Here is a 16,518-nt window from a genome sequence, read left to right on the forward strand (position 1 = left end):
TATGCTGACCTGTACCCCGAACGCCACGTGTCCGTTCATCATCTCTCCGAGTAGGTTGTTCATGAGCCATTTCATGCCGAGGGAATCATTCAAACATTTACGAAGTGGATATTGTGTCCGCTTAGATATCGGCAATCCTATGTGTGATCTTAGAGTGTGTTTTACATTCAATAACCCTAATAAGTGGCTCGATTCAGGAATAAGCTTTCGAGAAATACGAGCTAACATAAATACACTGAATAATATATCACACTCAAACAACTTTACAATGTAAAATAATCATGTTTGTGGAACTTTATTTTTCTATGATTTCGTGGTTTACCGATCCACGAATACAACACAAGTTTTTTTTTAAATATATAAATATCCATTCAAAATCAGAGATCGACGACTTAAAGTGTCCACATATAGGTAATTTATTGAAAAATACTTGAATTATCAGTAACGATGGCAATATTCAGCACTCTATAGTCTCGGCCTCCTAAAGTTTCTTTACTTTTCAGTTTTTGTGTAAAACTTTGAAATTTTATTAAGAAATATTCATTATATTGCATTCATCAATCTTCATTTGTAATTCTTAAAAGCAGATGGTATTTTGTCGAATAATTATTCAATTACTTAAGAAATAATTCGTGTACGTTATAGTTTGTTGTCGAATAACCCACGGCCGGAAGTTTAGATGCGTAGGGATTAAATCACGAGTGCGAAGCACGAGTGATTTGAAACCACGCATCTAAACTTCCGGCCGTGGGTTATTCGACCACAAACTATAACGTACACGAATTATTTCGATTCTAACACGATTTTTACTAAAGATTTATAGAATGTATCTTATTTTTCTTGCATACTATTTTATGTGAAGCTCCGCCCATAAAAATAGCTTTCGGCTGTTCTGTCGATCAGATCTCCGCCCTCAATAACAGCCAAACTGGATGGAAAAAAACCCATTTCATTTCTCACGTTTGGTTAACTAAGAACAACAACTTGCGTAAACTAACATGTTTTCATTGTACTCTTTAAATTAACGCAAGAGTGTTGAATCTACAAGACAACAACTCCGATTCGAACTTCAGCCATTTCAGTATCGAAGCAGCAAACGAACACCGTGGGAAATTGGGTCAAGTTTACGCATTTCTGTTCATAGCGTAGTATTTTGTCACGTGACTTTCATTCATAAAATACCGGATTATTACGCTGGTGGAAAATGTATCGGCATGTTTTGTTTAGCTACAGCGCGTGCTTTCAGTGTATAAGCTCCGCCCATAAGTTATTGCAGAATAACCCACGCTTGATTTCCTTCTTTGTCTATAGAAAACAAGTCACGTGCCGTGTTAGAATTAATGATAACTTTGTGTAAGCTCATGCTATTGCGCAATTCTAGATGGAGATATAGTAACGAATGCGGACCTTCATTCGTACCCTAACAACTCGTTCCAACTCTCTGTTGTGGCCACAGACAAGTATAACAAGAATCCGACATCGTACACCGTCATTGTGGAAATAACTGGTATGTAAGGTAACACAACCTAAACCACAAACATTGGCGAAGTAAATGTAAACGTATCTATGTAAGACACAGTTACCGGATATATTCTAGTATTGTCCATTTTTCTCTGCCTTTGAAAAAAAGCATATGGAAAAATAAATACAAAAACAATAACACACACAACTGACGATAGCAAACAAATCAAATCGACGACAGTATTAACAAATGTGTTCGCTATTTATGTCATGGGATGTTATTGCGTCAATGGAGGTGCAAGAGACCATTACATGCCGAGTTTGGCTTATAGCTACAAATCACCCCGACCGGTTTCAAAGTAAAATATTTGTTTCCGACATTGCTTTACTTTCCGCATTGATTATGGAAAGACAATCACAATTACCTCAATTGTGATTAAGCGACGAGATTACAGTCAATTGCATTTGTCTCCCCTGCTTAAATGTTTCTGTTCACTCGGTCACTTGTTGATTTGATGTTAAAGAGAGTTAGGGAGTCCCCGTTGTGTAGTGGATATGGTGTCCTCCTAACGACCGGGTGGTCATGAGTTCGAGTTGTGGGAGCGTTCTTTCGATCTTCCCAAAGACACCAAGTACTGGTTTTGAGTCCTAGGATACGGACTCGGACTCTAGAGCCTTTCAATAAGCCTTAGGCTTTCGATGCAATCGAGCTAAAATAAATAGGTTTAAACTACAAAGAATCATAATGCTGACATTGCACTGTAAGATGCTTAATCTGTATCATTACATTTGTTTCAAAACAATCATTTTGGAACTGTTCTTAGAATTCACAAAGTATGAATCAATCCTTTCTAGCAATACTTAAAAGTTATTTTCCAAAGCGAAAACTATTTTTGAAGGAAAAAAATATGAAAGCAGTACCGGCTTCGTTTCATTTAAAACGCTTTATGGATTTTCCCTGGGAATATTTCCGTAGATTTAAATCTGTTTTGCGTGTGTGCGTTTTCATATTTAAACTGTTTTTAATCCAGATATAAACACTATGCCAAAGCTGACGAACGTTCCGAAAATCGATGTTTTAGCCGTCTACGAAAACAACGCAGCCGGTAACGTTATATATGACGTAAATCACGAGGACTCGGATGTTGGTGACGTCATTTAGTACTTTTGCAACTTCATCGAAAGTGGCACAGATTATTTCACATGCGGTTCTGCAAGTACAGCGTTTATATGTTTTCTCGTTTTTTGGGGGTAAATTGGAAAAACATCAATTAATTGAAATAGAAAATGCGCTTTGCAAAAACTGAAACTGCACTATTAAAAAAATGACAGTGAAATGCACTTCTTTTAGCGGAGTTGATAAACACCTTTAACAACACGTTAACTTTTATGCCCCCGGATCGAAAGATCGGGGGTATATTGTTTTTGGCCTGTCTGTCATTGTATGTGTGTGTGTCCCAAAACTTTAACCGAAACTTTAACCTTGGTCATAACTTTTGCAATATTCAAGATAGCAACTTGATATTTGGCATTCATGTGTATCTCAAGGAGCTGCACATTTTGAGTGGTGAAAAGTCAATGTCAAGGTCATCCTTCAAGGTCAAAGGTAAAAAAAACAAATTCAAAAACTTTAACCAAAACTTTAACCTTCTTCATAACTTTTGCAATATTGATGATAGCAACTTGATATTTGGCATGCATGTGTATCTCATGGAGCTGCAAATTTTGAGTGGTGAAAGGTCAAGGTCATCCTTTAAGGGTAAAAGGTCAAATTTATGGCTTCAAAGCGGCGCAATAGGGGGCATTGTGTTTCTGACAAACATGTCTCTTGTTGATCCAGTTATGTGTGTACATGAGATGTTACATAAGTAATCTATGTTTAAGGAGTTTTTTTAAGACTGTGTACTATTTATTGTAAAAAAATAGATAAACTCAAATAGTATTCAAATATTATTGGTCGTTAGAGTTTTGACAAGGGCGGGTATTTTTCATTGTTCCACATTCCTCACCGACTGTCTCCATCGATTTCAATTTATAATTAAAGCGTTGGATATCAATACATTTTGTTCTCCCGAGTTGTTCAATATACGATCGTTAAATCGTAAGCAGTATTAGCTTAGTTCTTGTTTTGTGAAATCAATATTATTCGTTGGACATTATTTTGTTTATCTAACAAACATATCGGAAAATGATCGGCACAAATTCCTTTTCTTTCTCCAAAATGAGAACTCCGCAAAAGTACGTGTCTACACAAAAGTCATTTTTTCGAAACCACCAAATGTCATGCCGGCAAATATAAACGATTGTGCAATATTCAACGGTTTACTGTGCGAACTATATTTTACCTCAAAAAGAGACCCTAACATAACAAAAACATAATTATATCGTAAATATATGCGACTTGTTCATTGTCAACATCACATGAACAAACCTTTGTAAAGTCCTTGAGGTTATGATATCGGATTTTTCTCAAGAATTTTGCCAGAATAGTATAAAATATTATTATTCGTATCGAAAAGCATTCCCCGATTTTTAAATTAATGTCTGTATGTCGTCGTGAAACGTTAAAAACAAAATCGTACTCGACGTTTGCATCCATTTTTTTGAAATTGCCACAACAACGGAAGCTGCATTGCGACATTTTACGCACATTACACGAGCGTTATGGTCGCAATGATTCCAGCCCGTGTTTAATCGCATGTTTTTACCTACTTATATCGCATACCATCTTGTAACGATCTCAGCGCTTTGATTTCCTTTCAGCGGGCGAAATTCGCGCCAAGTCCGTGATAAACTTCGAGAAGGTCAACAAACTCTCGTACGAAGTCAAAACTCACGCCTACGACTGCTACGGCAATTCTACGACTGAGACGTTGACGCTGCTTATCAGTGACGTCAACGAGAAACCGAAATTCACAACAACGACTTGGACTATCACGAAAAACGACGAAAGCGGGGTAAGAAGCTACTCGGGCGGGGTAAGGAGCTACTCGGTCGGGGTAAGGAGCTAATCGGGCGGGGTAAGGTGCTACTCGGGCGGGATAAGGGAGCTGCTCGGGCGTGGTAAGGAGCTACTCGGGCGGGGTAAGGAGCTACTCGGGTGGGGTGAGGAGCTACTCGGGCGGGGTAAGGAGCTACTCGGGCGGGGTAAGGAGCTACTCGGGCGGGGTAAGCAGCTACTCGGGCGGGATAAGGGAGCTACTCGGGCGGGGTAAGGAGCTACTCGGGCGGGGTAAGGAGCTTCTCGGGCGGGGTAAGGAGCTACTCGGGCGGGGTAAGGAGCTACTCGGGCGGGGTAAGGAGCTACTCGGGCGGGGTAAGCAGCTACTCGGGCGGGGTAAGGAGCTACTCGGGCGGGATAAGGAGCTACTCGGGCGGGGTAAGGAGCCACTCGGGCGGGGTAAGGAGCTACTCGCAGCGTATGAATGTATTGTTGTGTGGCTGGCTTGTTGTACACTGGTTTCCCTGAATATTTGTCAACAGGCTGCTGAAGCTGAAATGTGGTTAATAGTTTTAGAAATGTTTGCATTTTAAACTAAAGGGTAAACAAAATGTGATATATATCTCTTGGGCCAATATTATGCAATCTAAATATTTGCAAAAATGTATGTTAATTCCTACATGTTCCTACAATGTTTAGGTGTTGGAAAGACTATTGATGGTCAAGGAAGGGCAGGGGAGTTGTGTGTTGGGGGAGGAGGGAAATCGGATTGAGAGATTTCTACAAGGGCAAATAACTCAGGGACTTTAGGATCACTGTGGACAAAAGTGTCATGCACATATTCTTTTCATTGTTGACACAATTTAAAATGTTATTTAAATGCTGAAGATATACTCCAATACTTTTGAACACAAACCAAATGAATTGTTACTATTGTTTCATATCTGGGATTGTCACGTGATGTATGTGAGTCTGTATGAACGTATGAGTTGTGATTGTGCCACTACTAAGTGTGTCCAGTACACGTGTGTCTCATCTGAAAATTCCGTGTGGGTTAACTATTGTCAGTAATGCATAGTTTGTGATTTATTTCTGAGTAGAAGTGCCGCGTGTGATTTTGTAATGTTTACATGTGTTAACTGTGAATATATCGCGTTCTAAATATGGATCTTTCTGAGGTGAAATTTTCATATTATTGCAATATAAAAATCAAATATACGTATGTGTCGCGTGTGATAAAACGTTAATGCAAACGTGATTTCGAAGTTTGATTTTGTCATGGCTGAATGACTCACGTTTTTTTTATAGCTCTTAATAGTATGTTGCTTTTAAAGCGCTCATTGTAGACATAAATTAAAGCTTATTTTCTTAAATGAAAAGTTTTCGTTTAATTGTTTGAATCGGTCAGTAAAGAACGATTTGAGTCGCGTTCTGAGAAAACTGGGCATAATGCATGTGCGTAAAGTGTCGTCCCAGATTAGCCTGTGCAGTTCGCAATCGGATATTTGCTAAGAAGAGACTTCATTTAAACGAAAAAAAGTCATACAAGCGGAAAGTGACGTTCCAGATTCTGTACAGACTAATCTGGGACGACACTTAACGCACATGCATTATGCCCAGTTTTCTCAGAACGCAGCTCATTTGGAGTTCGGATCTGTATGACTGAAACCATGGGGCTTTAGCCTCGCATTGGCCAGATGTAGAATTGTTTATCGATCGTTAAATAATGATAATCCGATAATTACTAATACTTGGTTTTAAAAATATTAGAATTTATGTTTGTACAATCTGAAATAGAACCATAGTTAACAAAACTTTAATGTGCTCAGTAAGGCTTACAGCTTGATAAATTTTAATGTAGACATCGATAAATTCATTTAACGAACACATATTATTTAAAAAAATTAGTCGATGATTGCATTTTTTAAAACTAAGCACATATTTAACAATGAAATAATATGAATATGTTTTTAATGTTTAAGACGGCTTAGCTTAACTAACCTTCAATTGGTCATTGTCGGCTAACTTACTATAAAAAGTACCCAGGGTACTTTTAAGTATACTACAATGTAATCGGGGTACGGAAAAATTGCTTAAAAGTTTTGCGATGTATGGCCGGGTGCCTTAAGCGTATAAACCGAACTCGGGGTTCACTGTAGTACACTTTCAAGCACCCGGGGTACTTTCAAGTACTACCTGAGCCGACAACGACCAATTTAGCATAACTGACCATTAACGTTGTAAACAACTTGAGCTCTTGTCTGGTTCCCAGCTTATATTTTAAACAAATTGTATACAAAGGGGCAGGTAATCCAGACTACTTGAGCTCTTCAATTTGTAGCCCGGAGAGCAGATTAGCTGTCCGGACTTTAAGAACGACATCGAGGACGCAGATGTTGGCGACGTCCACACGTACAAGATGTCGTGCCCTCGGGGCCGCGGCGTCTTCGTCATGGATCCCCTCACTGGCTGCGTAACCATGACCAAGGAGTGGGACCTGGACGCGGCCAACAAGCGTCTGGGGATGGAGACTGTTGTGTGCACCGTGACGGCCACCAACCGCCGGGGACTGGAGACCACCGCCACCGTGAGTTTGATGTAGACGATGACGGTCATGATAATATTGATACCTTTCTCAGAATTATACAATACACATGGATATGAGCTTAGTGTCTTTCTTATTTCTTTATTGGATTCAGATAAAATTGATGTAAATAATTACATGTACGTGTATGTTGCCTAGAGCGATTACCTTTTAAATGACGTATTCGATGGCACACGTGATGACGTAGGCAATGAAGTATATTATGAAGAAGGCCCCGGTGTTTGTGATAATATCATGCACTGATGCATTGAACCCCGGCACAATCAGATCGAGCAAGCCCAAGACGTATATTACTAATATGACTGAAATAAGTCACACAATATTTGAAAAACTAAATGTAATGACTTCAATGCCGCAGACTGGGGTCAAACGCCGAGGCAAGTGTGCACAAATTATGACGTAATAAAGGAAATCACATGCCATATACCCCGTATCCCATGTAATATAACCATTACATATATTTTATATTGCACATGTGTAATATATACTTTTTAAGCGTATTCATTGGCTTAGTTTTCGTTTATTTACCAATCGCATTTTGTTATTTTGCTGAAATGACGTTGCAACGTCAAATGACGTCACGAAATGAAAACAACATTCGGGATGTATCATTATGTTTGCGTCAATATTTATTTAATTTGCTCATTTAAAAGCGTGTGATAAAAAAGGTCTGACACTCGTTGTCCTATCATACCATATTTTATTAAACTCGTCCAGGAAATTCGTTAGTAAGCTCGCCAAAGGCTCGCTTACTAACACAATTTCTGAACTCGTTTAATAAAATATGGTATGATGTGACAACTCGTGCCAGATCCTGTATATGTGTAAAATGCGTCAACATTACATTTTAGTGACAATGAGACTGACGTCTTACTTAAAATATAAGTGGTTTGATGACGTGGTTGATGACATAAAATTGTAGAATTTAGCGAAATGGATCACGATTGTTGTGTCACACATTTAGTTTATCAAGCGCCCCGCAGAGATTTGACTGGAACCAGCATAGCTTGATAAAATCACTGCCTTCATGACTAATCACTTATGTTACCGTTGTTATTTTTTAAATTTAGGTATTTTTTTATAATTTTGAACCTAAACTTATATTCTATTTTTCAAAATATATATATAGATGATCTTACTCTTCATAATATAATACTTAAACAAAAATAAAAATAAAATCCTGTACCTTAAATTATATGTAAGGAACGACAACTCTGCGTGAAGATTGCTAGTTTATTTAACGACGCTATAATTAGATTTCTTGCAAAAAAGTAAACGTTATTGTTAAGCTTTTTTCTCAATTTTAGTTTAACATAAAGATCAAGGAAGAGGACGACAACAAACCATTCCTGTCGCAGACCTCCTACATGTACTGCGCGACTGTGGGTTCCACTTCCGGTACGCTGGGTCAGGTGACCTCAACCGACAATGACGTCCTTGACTCGCATAAGACCAAGAAATATGAGTTTGTCGGTACGAGCTAGTTAGTTATTTAGTTTGTCGGAAAGAGCTATTTAGTTATTTAGTTTGTCGGTACAGGCTATTAAGTTATTAAATTTGTCGGTACGAGTTATTTAGTTATTTAGTTTGTCGGTACGAGTGATTTAGTTATTTAGTTTGTTGGTTCGAGCTATTTAGTTATATAGTTTGTCGGTACGACCTTTTTAGTTATTGAGTTTGTCGGTACGAGCTTTTTAGTTATTTAGTTTGTCGGTACGAGCTATTTAGTTCTTTAGTTTGTCGATACGAGCTATTTAGTTATTTAGTTTGTCGGTACGAGCTATTCAATTATTTAGTTTGTCGGTACGAACTATTTAGTTTTTTAGTTTGTCGGTACGAGCTATTAAGTTATTTAGATTGTCGGTACGAGCTATTTTGTTATTAAGTTTGTCGGTACGAGCTATTTAGTTATTTAGATTGCTATTATTAAAAAGTCATCTTCTTCACATCTGAGGTTTACGAGGTATTTAATTCTCATTTAATTCTGTAGATTGACATTAACAAATATTTTTTGTACACATATTTGAATTGCGAGCTACTTACCTATTTTTCACAAATAATATTTTCCACATATTGTTTAAGAAACCAATAAATACTAGTTCATAGTTTGTATTGACGAGCCATTAATCTTCGTAAAATCCAAATATTCACAAATGAAACATTAATTGTGCACACATATTTGGTATACAATGTAATTCTAATTAGTATATTCCTACCCCTAAACGTGGTTAATAGATTTCCATTTGTATCCTTGTTTGTTCACAGGAAGTGGACCCTTCTACGCATCTGGGACCGGAAGTCTGACGTACGGAGATTGGAGCTCTTACGCAAAAGGCACTAAATTTGAAACCACCCTCAGGGTAACAGGTGTGTGTGCCGTAATTAGGCATGTTTTTTCTTTATAGAAATAATCATAAGGCCACATGTCTATGTATTTTTTTACCACATTTATATAGCGCCCTTTTCATACACTAAGTGCGTTCAGAGGCGCTTCACATTTTACCCCCTGATCATTGGGTCATAAGTCGTCCGTTAACATGTTGGCGCAGTATGCAGCCAAGGAAAATTGGCTTATTTCCCTCACAGGTGCCCATTTATACACCTGGATGGAGAGGATCAAATGAAGGATAAATTTCTTGCTCACGAAAAATCCAGTGGTGAGGGTGGGGACTCAAACCCGGGACCTCTCGATCTCCAAGGCAACGTCCTACCATTAGAACACTGTTCCCACACTGCTCTGCATAAGCCTCGCTCTGGAAAAACGGGACTTAATCCATGTCAATACAATCTAGACGAGAATTATAGTTCCTGATTAGCCTGGCGGACTGCACAGGCTAATTTGGGGCGACATTTTAAGCACATGCATTAAGCTCCTTTTTCCTATAGTGCCGGCCATTGATTATATTCATGTATGCAAATAAATTATTATCATTGTGTGTTTTCTGAACATGTAACGACTCTCTAAATATACAAATCATTTAATAACTCTATGAGGACTTCTATCCTAACGAACCATCGATGCTGAGAGTTTTTTGCCTACAATTTAGGCGTCAAAAGTAGTGGTTTCCACTGACCCGAACGCCCCCATTTGTTCGCCCTGATAGCTCTTTTATTTTAATATTTGAATGAGCTTGTATACATTAGCCTCGTTCTTGAAAAATGGGGCTCAACGCATGTGCGTGAAGTGCCGACCCGGATTAGTATATGCAAAATCTAATCATGGACGACACTTTTCGGACTGCACATACGAATGTAGGACGACACTACGCACATGTATTAAACCCTGTTTTCCAAGAACGAGGCTCAGTTTCTTTACTTCTTCCGTGCCAGATTCCGCCGGTCACTACGACGAATCCCCTGTCACCATTTTCATCTGCGACCCACCGCCGCCAGCGCCATCAAATCCCAACAGCGCCAGTGGTGCATCGTCGGCGTCGTCAACTTCAGGCGGCATAGACAACATCCTGTACTGGCTGATTCCGGCGCTGCTCCTTCTGGCGCTCATGGCGGAGCTGGCCGTGTATCTCATTCGGCGATGCATCCAAGGCGGCCGATGGTAACATTATTTTTAAAGCCTCGATATTGCTTATCCCTCCAAACGCGGAGACAGACAAATAGACATGTCTTTATTTTATTCAGACTAATAGAACAGTACATCGTCTTCATACTTAAAATATACATTATTTTCAGGTACGTTAATAGGTATAAAAACATATAGTTAAGTAACATACAATAATCATCTTAGAATATAAATATAAAAAAAACACATTCGATGACAAAAACACGTAATGTGTAACAAGACGGAATAAAAATTTAGTAAACAATACTATTAAGGATCCTATTGCTTATAACAAAAGGTTCTTTGATAATTGTCTTGTTCTGAGAAATTTGGGCTTAATGCATGTGCGTAAATTGTCGTCCCAGATTAGCCTGTGCAGTCCGCATAGGCTAATCAGGGACGACTCTTTCCGCTTTTATGGTATTTTTAGTATCAAGGATGTCCCTCCTTACCGAAAATTAAGTTTAGGCGGAAAGTGTCGTACCTGGTTAGCCTGTGCGGACTGCACAGGTTAAATCTGGGATGACACTTTACGCACATGCATTAAGCCCAAATTTCTCAGAACAAGACACAATCTTACAGGCTTATCAGAGACGACGCTTAAAGCCTTGACTCGGTTTTCATTTGGAAGAGACTTTTAACACAAACAACAATAAAAGAAGAAAACGTCGTCCCTGATTTACCTATTTGGACTGCACAGGCTAATCTGGGACGACACTTTACCGACATGCATTAAGACCCTTTTCCCAGAGCGCGGCTCAATCAAATAATTTTTTTATTTGGGAAATTCTAGACCGGCCTTTGTTTATTTCCGCTCAGCGCACCGTAAAGACGATCCGGCCGCTTCAAGACACAGGAATGGGCCAGACCCGCGTGATCACCGCCAGGGAGGTCGACGAGCGTCAGGCGGTCTACCGCAAGCCCCCCCACCCCTTCAGCATCAACGCCGCCACCACCTCCACCACTGCCACCGACCGAAAAAGGAACAATCGCTCCGTGCGAGCTTCCTATCGTCCAGTATGTTTTGTTCTTATTTAAAAATAATTAAGCATCGGGCATACACTTTCCTTTATTTCGTGGCTAGACCGATTTACGATTTTAACACAAACACATAGGTAAATGAAAGGCGCAAAGTCCTCTATTTTTCCAAAATGAGAAACTAAGGAATGTATGTGTCCACGAAAATATCCTTCTTGTGAAAAACAACAACAACAACATGTAATGATGACGAATGAAAATGATCTTCCAGTATATGGGTTATATAATTCGTTTGTACTGATGCAACTTAGTTAGTCCCAGCAACAAAACATTTTGTGCAAACATCTCTGTACGTAGAGTTCTTTATTACCTTATCTTTAATACTAAACGCCCCGCATATGGCACCCTTCCCCCCAACACAACAACAACAACAACAACTAACAAACCAGTTTTTACCAAACGTCAAAATAAAAATCCTTGTTGAGTAGTCTTACTGTTAATTGGTCTGCGTTATATGAAAAAAGTTTATTTCAAGTTTCAACTAATTGTTCAACGTTTATTAATAGTATCGTTTGTCTATTTTTGAGCTACCACGCACGTGATGTAGGGAACCTAGGCGCTATTTACCCGAAGTATTGAGATCTATAAACAGCGATCTCCGAGACTTTTCGTGAAACTTCGGAATGTTATCTCCGGACTACTTTAGAGACGTTTCGTGACTCTTCGGACTATTACGAGACAATTCCATGATATTTCGACAATCTTCGGAATATTCTAAAGAAACATTTTCAAGTCAATCAAGTATTTATTCTAACCAGATCGTTTTGCGTTTAATTTCCAATGTTTACTAATATTGTTTTAATTTCCTGAACGTTTTTTCGAATAAAAGTATAGGCAAGAAATCTTGCTTAATATTTGTAATTGATATCATTACAAAATATAATTTACTTTATAGGTTTCTTCTTGCTTTAGATTCGTACGCTTTAAAATGATGTTTATCGATTTTGTGTCGTTTTACATGTGTGCAAAAAAAAAATCCACAAAGAGCTCATCGTAGTCTTGGCGAATTATTACATATCGGTAAAACAACACCCTTAATACAGCAAACCGCTGTAAAAGACTTATTTTCACTCTCTTACTCACAGATAATCGAATTTGAAATAAATGTCATTTAATTTTCGAATAAAGTAATAAATAATATTGTGAATTGTCTTAACTTACCATACGTGAAAGAACAAACTGGATTACAAATATTGCATTACACTGTTAACGACCCGGGGCCTTTGGCAGCAAAATATAATGCGCTATCACTGCGCCACGGAGGCGTTCGTGTATATGACCGAACATAAACGAACATTAACGAACATTAACGCTATACTAGTACGCATGGTATTTATTTTAAAAAACTAGAATGACGTTGCAAACGCTTGATTATTTTACCAATTTGGAATGACGAATATCCGTTAATGAACCAATGTTTAAAACATTCATTTCCCGTACTTGTTTAAACAAAATGTATGCACTTTTGTTTGAATCTTTGACAATTATTAATCGTAATTTTAACAAATTGTGAGAAAGTTCTTTTAAGATATTGTTCATCAAGGCTGTACCCGCTACCGGACAGAGCTAATGAAGGTATGGCTTTTAATTCTTGCGGTTACTTAATCTTCAATGGTACTTTTTAGCACAGATTATGGACGTGGACGATTTTAAAGATTAATTATGCGATCTTATAAAAAAGAAAGGACACAAGAAAACAATAATGAATACTGCTTTACGTATTAACTCTTGATTTTCTTCGTTTGAACATGAAAAAAGCCTGCGAAAATCTGTGGATAAAATGCATTTAAGATTCATACAAATTATGAAATTAATCTTGTCGGACTGAACATATATTTAGACTGAAGGAGAATTAAGGGCGTTATGAAAGACAGTCAAAGTAAAAGTTTTTCACGTGATTTAAAGTGCAGCTTCATCTATTGTGCCTGTAAATTTTATATTTAAGTAATTGGTACTGCTTTCCACTTGTCAACAGGTTTATTAAAATTGTATATTGGGACTTTAAGCCTTCTTAATACTGTTGTTTAATTAATCTTTGTTTATGTATTTGACTTTCCTCTAAATAGACGTATTAATAAATAATCTCTATTCATTTTTGAGCATATTATTTGAAGGGCGGGATTATATCGTTATCAAATAAAGAAATCGAGACCTTATACATGTTTTGACGTTTGACTTTTATTATATGAGTTGTAACATGCGATATCATAGGGTATTCGACGAGTCTGATATGGCGTATGAAAAGGCGAGGCTTGGCGAGGCTTGCAGAGTACAAGAACAATATTTTCTCTACCGCGGGGGGTTCTGTTAAAATACAGTATATTTTTAGCTCATCTATTTTTTTAAATAAAATTATGAGCTATTGTCATCACCTTGGCGTCGGCGTCGGCGTTGGCGTCCGGTTAAGTTTTGCGTTTAGGTCCATTTTTCTCAGAAAGTTTCAATGCTATTGCATTCAAACTTGGTCCACTTACTTACTATCATGAGAGGACTGGGCAGGCAAAGTTAGATAACTATGGCATGCAATTTGACATAATTATGTGCTCTTTTTATACTTAGAAAATTGAAAATTTTGGTTAAGTTTTGCGTTTAGGTCAACTTTTCTCAGAAAGTATCAATGCTATTGCATTCAAACTTGGTACACTTACTAACTATCATGAGGGGACTGGGCAGGCAAAGTTAGATAACTCTGGCGTGCATTTTGACAGAATTATGTGCCCTTTTTATACTTAGAAAATTGAAAATTTTGGTTAAGTTTTGTGTTTAGGTCCATTTTATTCCGTAAGTATCAAAGCTATTGCTTTCATACTTGCAACACTTACTAACTATCATAAGCGGACTGTGCAGGCAAAGTAATGTAACTCTGACTGGCATTTTGACAGACTTATGTGCCCTTTTTATACTTAGAGAATTGAAAATTTGGATAAGTTTTGTGTTTAGGTCCACTTTATTCCTACAGTATCAAAGCTATTGCTTTCATACTTGCAACACTTATTAACTATCATAAGGGGACTGTGCAGGCAGTTATGTAACTCTGACTGGCATTTGGACGGGATTATGGGTCCTTTATACAGTAGACTCTGCCAATACCGGACTCTCTGAATACCGGAACTCTCCCGATCGCGGACGGTCGGGCCAGTCCCGTATTTTCTCCTTCTATTTCTTTGTTAAAAAATGTTGAATAAACCGAACACTCTGAAAACCGGAAACCGGACGGGTATCTCCGTAAATTTGGTCATTTTCAACGTAAAATACATTGAGTATACCGGACGGTCTAAATTCTTAAGATGCCCGAGGCGTGAAAATAACACTACCTAGTCAGCACAGCGAGTGCGGTGTCACTCATTTTGCTCGCGCAATTATCGATAATCGGAGTAAACATACCATAAAGGTGTCAAGTCGTTACCGCGCTAACGGACTCCGATAAGTAATGTAAAACAAACTGTGAATGTCATAGACGTGCGGTAACACCAAACAGTGATTGACTCAATCGTTGTATTAATTATCTATTATCGCCTATGATAAACAATTTAATTAAAAAATTAATGCATGCCGTTGCGACGATCACTTTCTTGTGATCTTCTCGGATATTTTAAAAGATCTTATAGCCATGTTTTTAACGCTGAAATGGTTGTTTGTTTGTTTGTCAGATAAACTGTTAGACATATGACTGTTAAATATCCATCCATCTGTATGCAAAGTCATTCATTGCCGTTTACTAATTTCGAACGCATCTAAAATGTCGCAGCTTCCAGCTAAACGCAGACGCGTAGAGCTTACGTTATGAATATCTTAAAAAATAATTATGACGCTGTTTTTTGCTTGTGTGTATGTTTTATGAAATATGGTACACATATGTATTGAATAATGAATCGTGTATCTACAACAATCTTATTTGTGTCGTCACTCGCCTATATGACAAATGCCACGTACATACATGTATAAAGCACCACGCTCACTTTGGGATTATTCAAAACAAGTCGGTATGGAATTTTGTTTGCTTTTAATCGATTAAAAACACATTTTTTAAGAATGCAATTAACATCATCAGTACCTGCGTACAGTTATCACATGGTACATGTAAATGTATATGGTTTGTTTTATTTTTATGTGAATCTGTACACAATTCATACCATGTATATTTCGGCAATATGAAAACTCTTGGTAAACCGGAACTCTCTGAAAACCGGACGATCAGGCCGGTCCCGAGACAGTCCGGTTTACAGAGAGTCTACTGTACTTAGAAAATTTGGTTAAGTTTTGTGTTTTGGTCCACTTTACCCCTAAAGTATCATAGATATTGCTTTCATACTTGGAACACTAGCAAATTATCATAAGGGTACAGTAAAAGGACAAGTTGCATAACTCTGGTTGTCATTTTTACGGAATTATGGCCCTTTTTTGACTTAGTAACTTTGAATATATGGTTAAATTTTGTGTTTCGATCCACATTACTTCTTAACTATTAAGGCTATTGCTTTCAAACTTCAAATAATTTCATGCTATCATGAGGTTCCTGTACCTGGCAAGTTGAATTTTACCTTGACCTTTGAATGACCTTGACTCTCAAGGTCAAATTATTAAATATTGCTAAAATTGCCATAACTTCTTTATTAATGATTAGATTTGATTGATACTATGACAAAACTACTCTTACCTGAGATACCACAATAGACTCCACCCAAACCATCCCCCGTGCCCTCCACCCCCACCCCGAATCCCCCCCCTATTTTTTTTTGTAAGATCATCTCACAAATGACCACCACACCCTCACACTATACCCCCCACCCCACCCCTCCACCAAATTTTTTTTTGAAACTGTTAAAAAACACAAAGATTTATTTTTATTATTTTATGTTTGAAATACCGTCCAACCATCGCACCGTAGAATCCCCCCCTCTCCCCCCCGAATCC

General features: G+C 37.9%; 1 protein-coding gene across 1 annotated transcript; it reads left to right on the forward strand.

Annotated features, from left to right (window-relative positions):
• Window position 1: 1 nt before the first annotated feature.
• On the forward strand, window positions 2-12,744 carry LOC127863675 (uncharacterized). Its single transcript, XM_052403291.1, has 9 exons — window positions 2-50; window positions 1,382-1,507; window positions 4,225-4,418; window positions 6,744-6,989; window positions 8,315-8,480; window positions 9,273-9,374; window positions 10,338-10,563; window positions 11,386-11,583; window positions 12,132-12,744. The coding sequence occupies exons 1-8, from the start codon at window positions 2-4 to the stop codon at window positions 11,393-11,395; spliced, it is 1,119 nt and encodes a 372-aa protein (XP_052259251.1). The 3' UTR covers window positions 11,396-11,583; window positions 12,132-12,744.
• Window positions 12,745-16,518: the final 3,774 nt, after the last annotated feature.

This window comes from Dreissena polymorpha, unplaced genomic scaffold (genome assembly GCF_020536995.1).
Source record: "Dreissena polymorpha isolate Duluth1 unplaced genomic scaffold, UMN_Dpol_1.0 chrUn026, whole genome shotgun sequence".
NCBI lineage: Eukaryota > Metazoa > Mollusca > Bivalvia > Myida > Dreissenidae > Dreissena > Dreissena polymorpha.

Bases quoted from the DNA above. Each gene is read 5' to 3' on its own strand.
- LOC127863675 (XM_052403291.1), top strand. From the start codon at position 2: ATGCTGACCTGTACCCCGAACGCCACGTGTCCGTTCATCATCTCTCCG. The intron at 4,419-6,743 runs GTAAGAAGCTAC...TTCAATTTGTAG, and splicing joins CGAAAAACGACGAAAGCGGG to CCCGGAGAGCAGATTAGCTG. The intron at 8,481-9,272 runs GTACGAGCTAGT...GTTTGTTCACAG, and splicing joins CAAGAAATATGAGTTTGTCG to GAAGTGGACCCTTCTACGCA.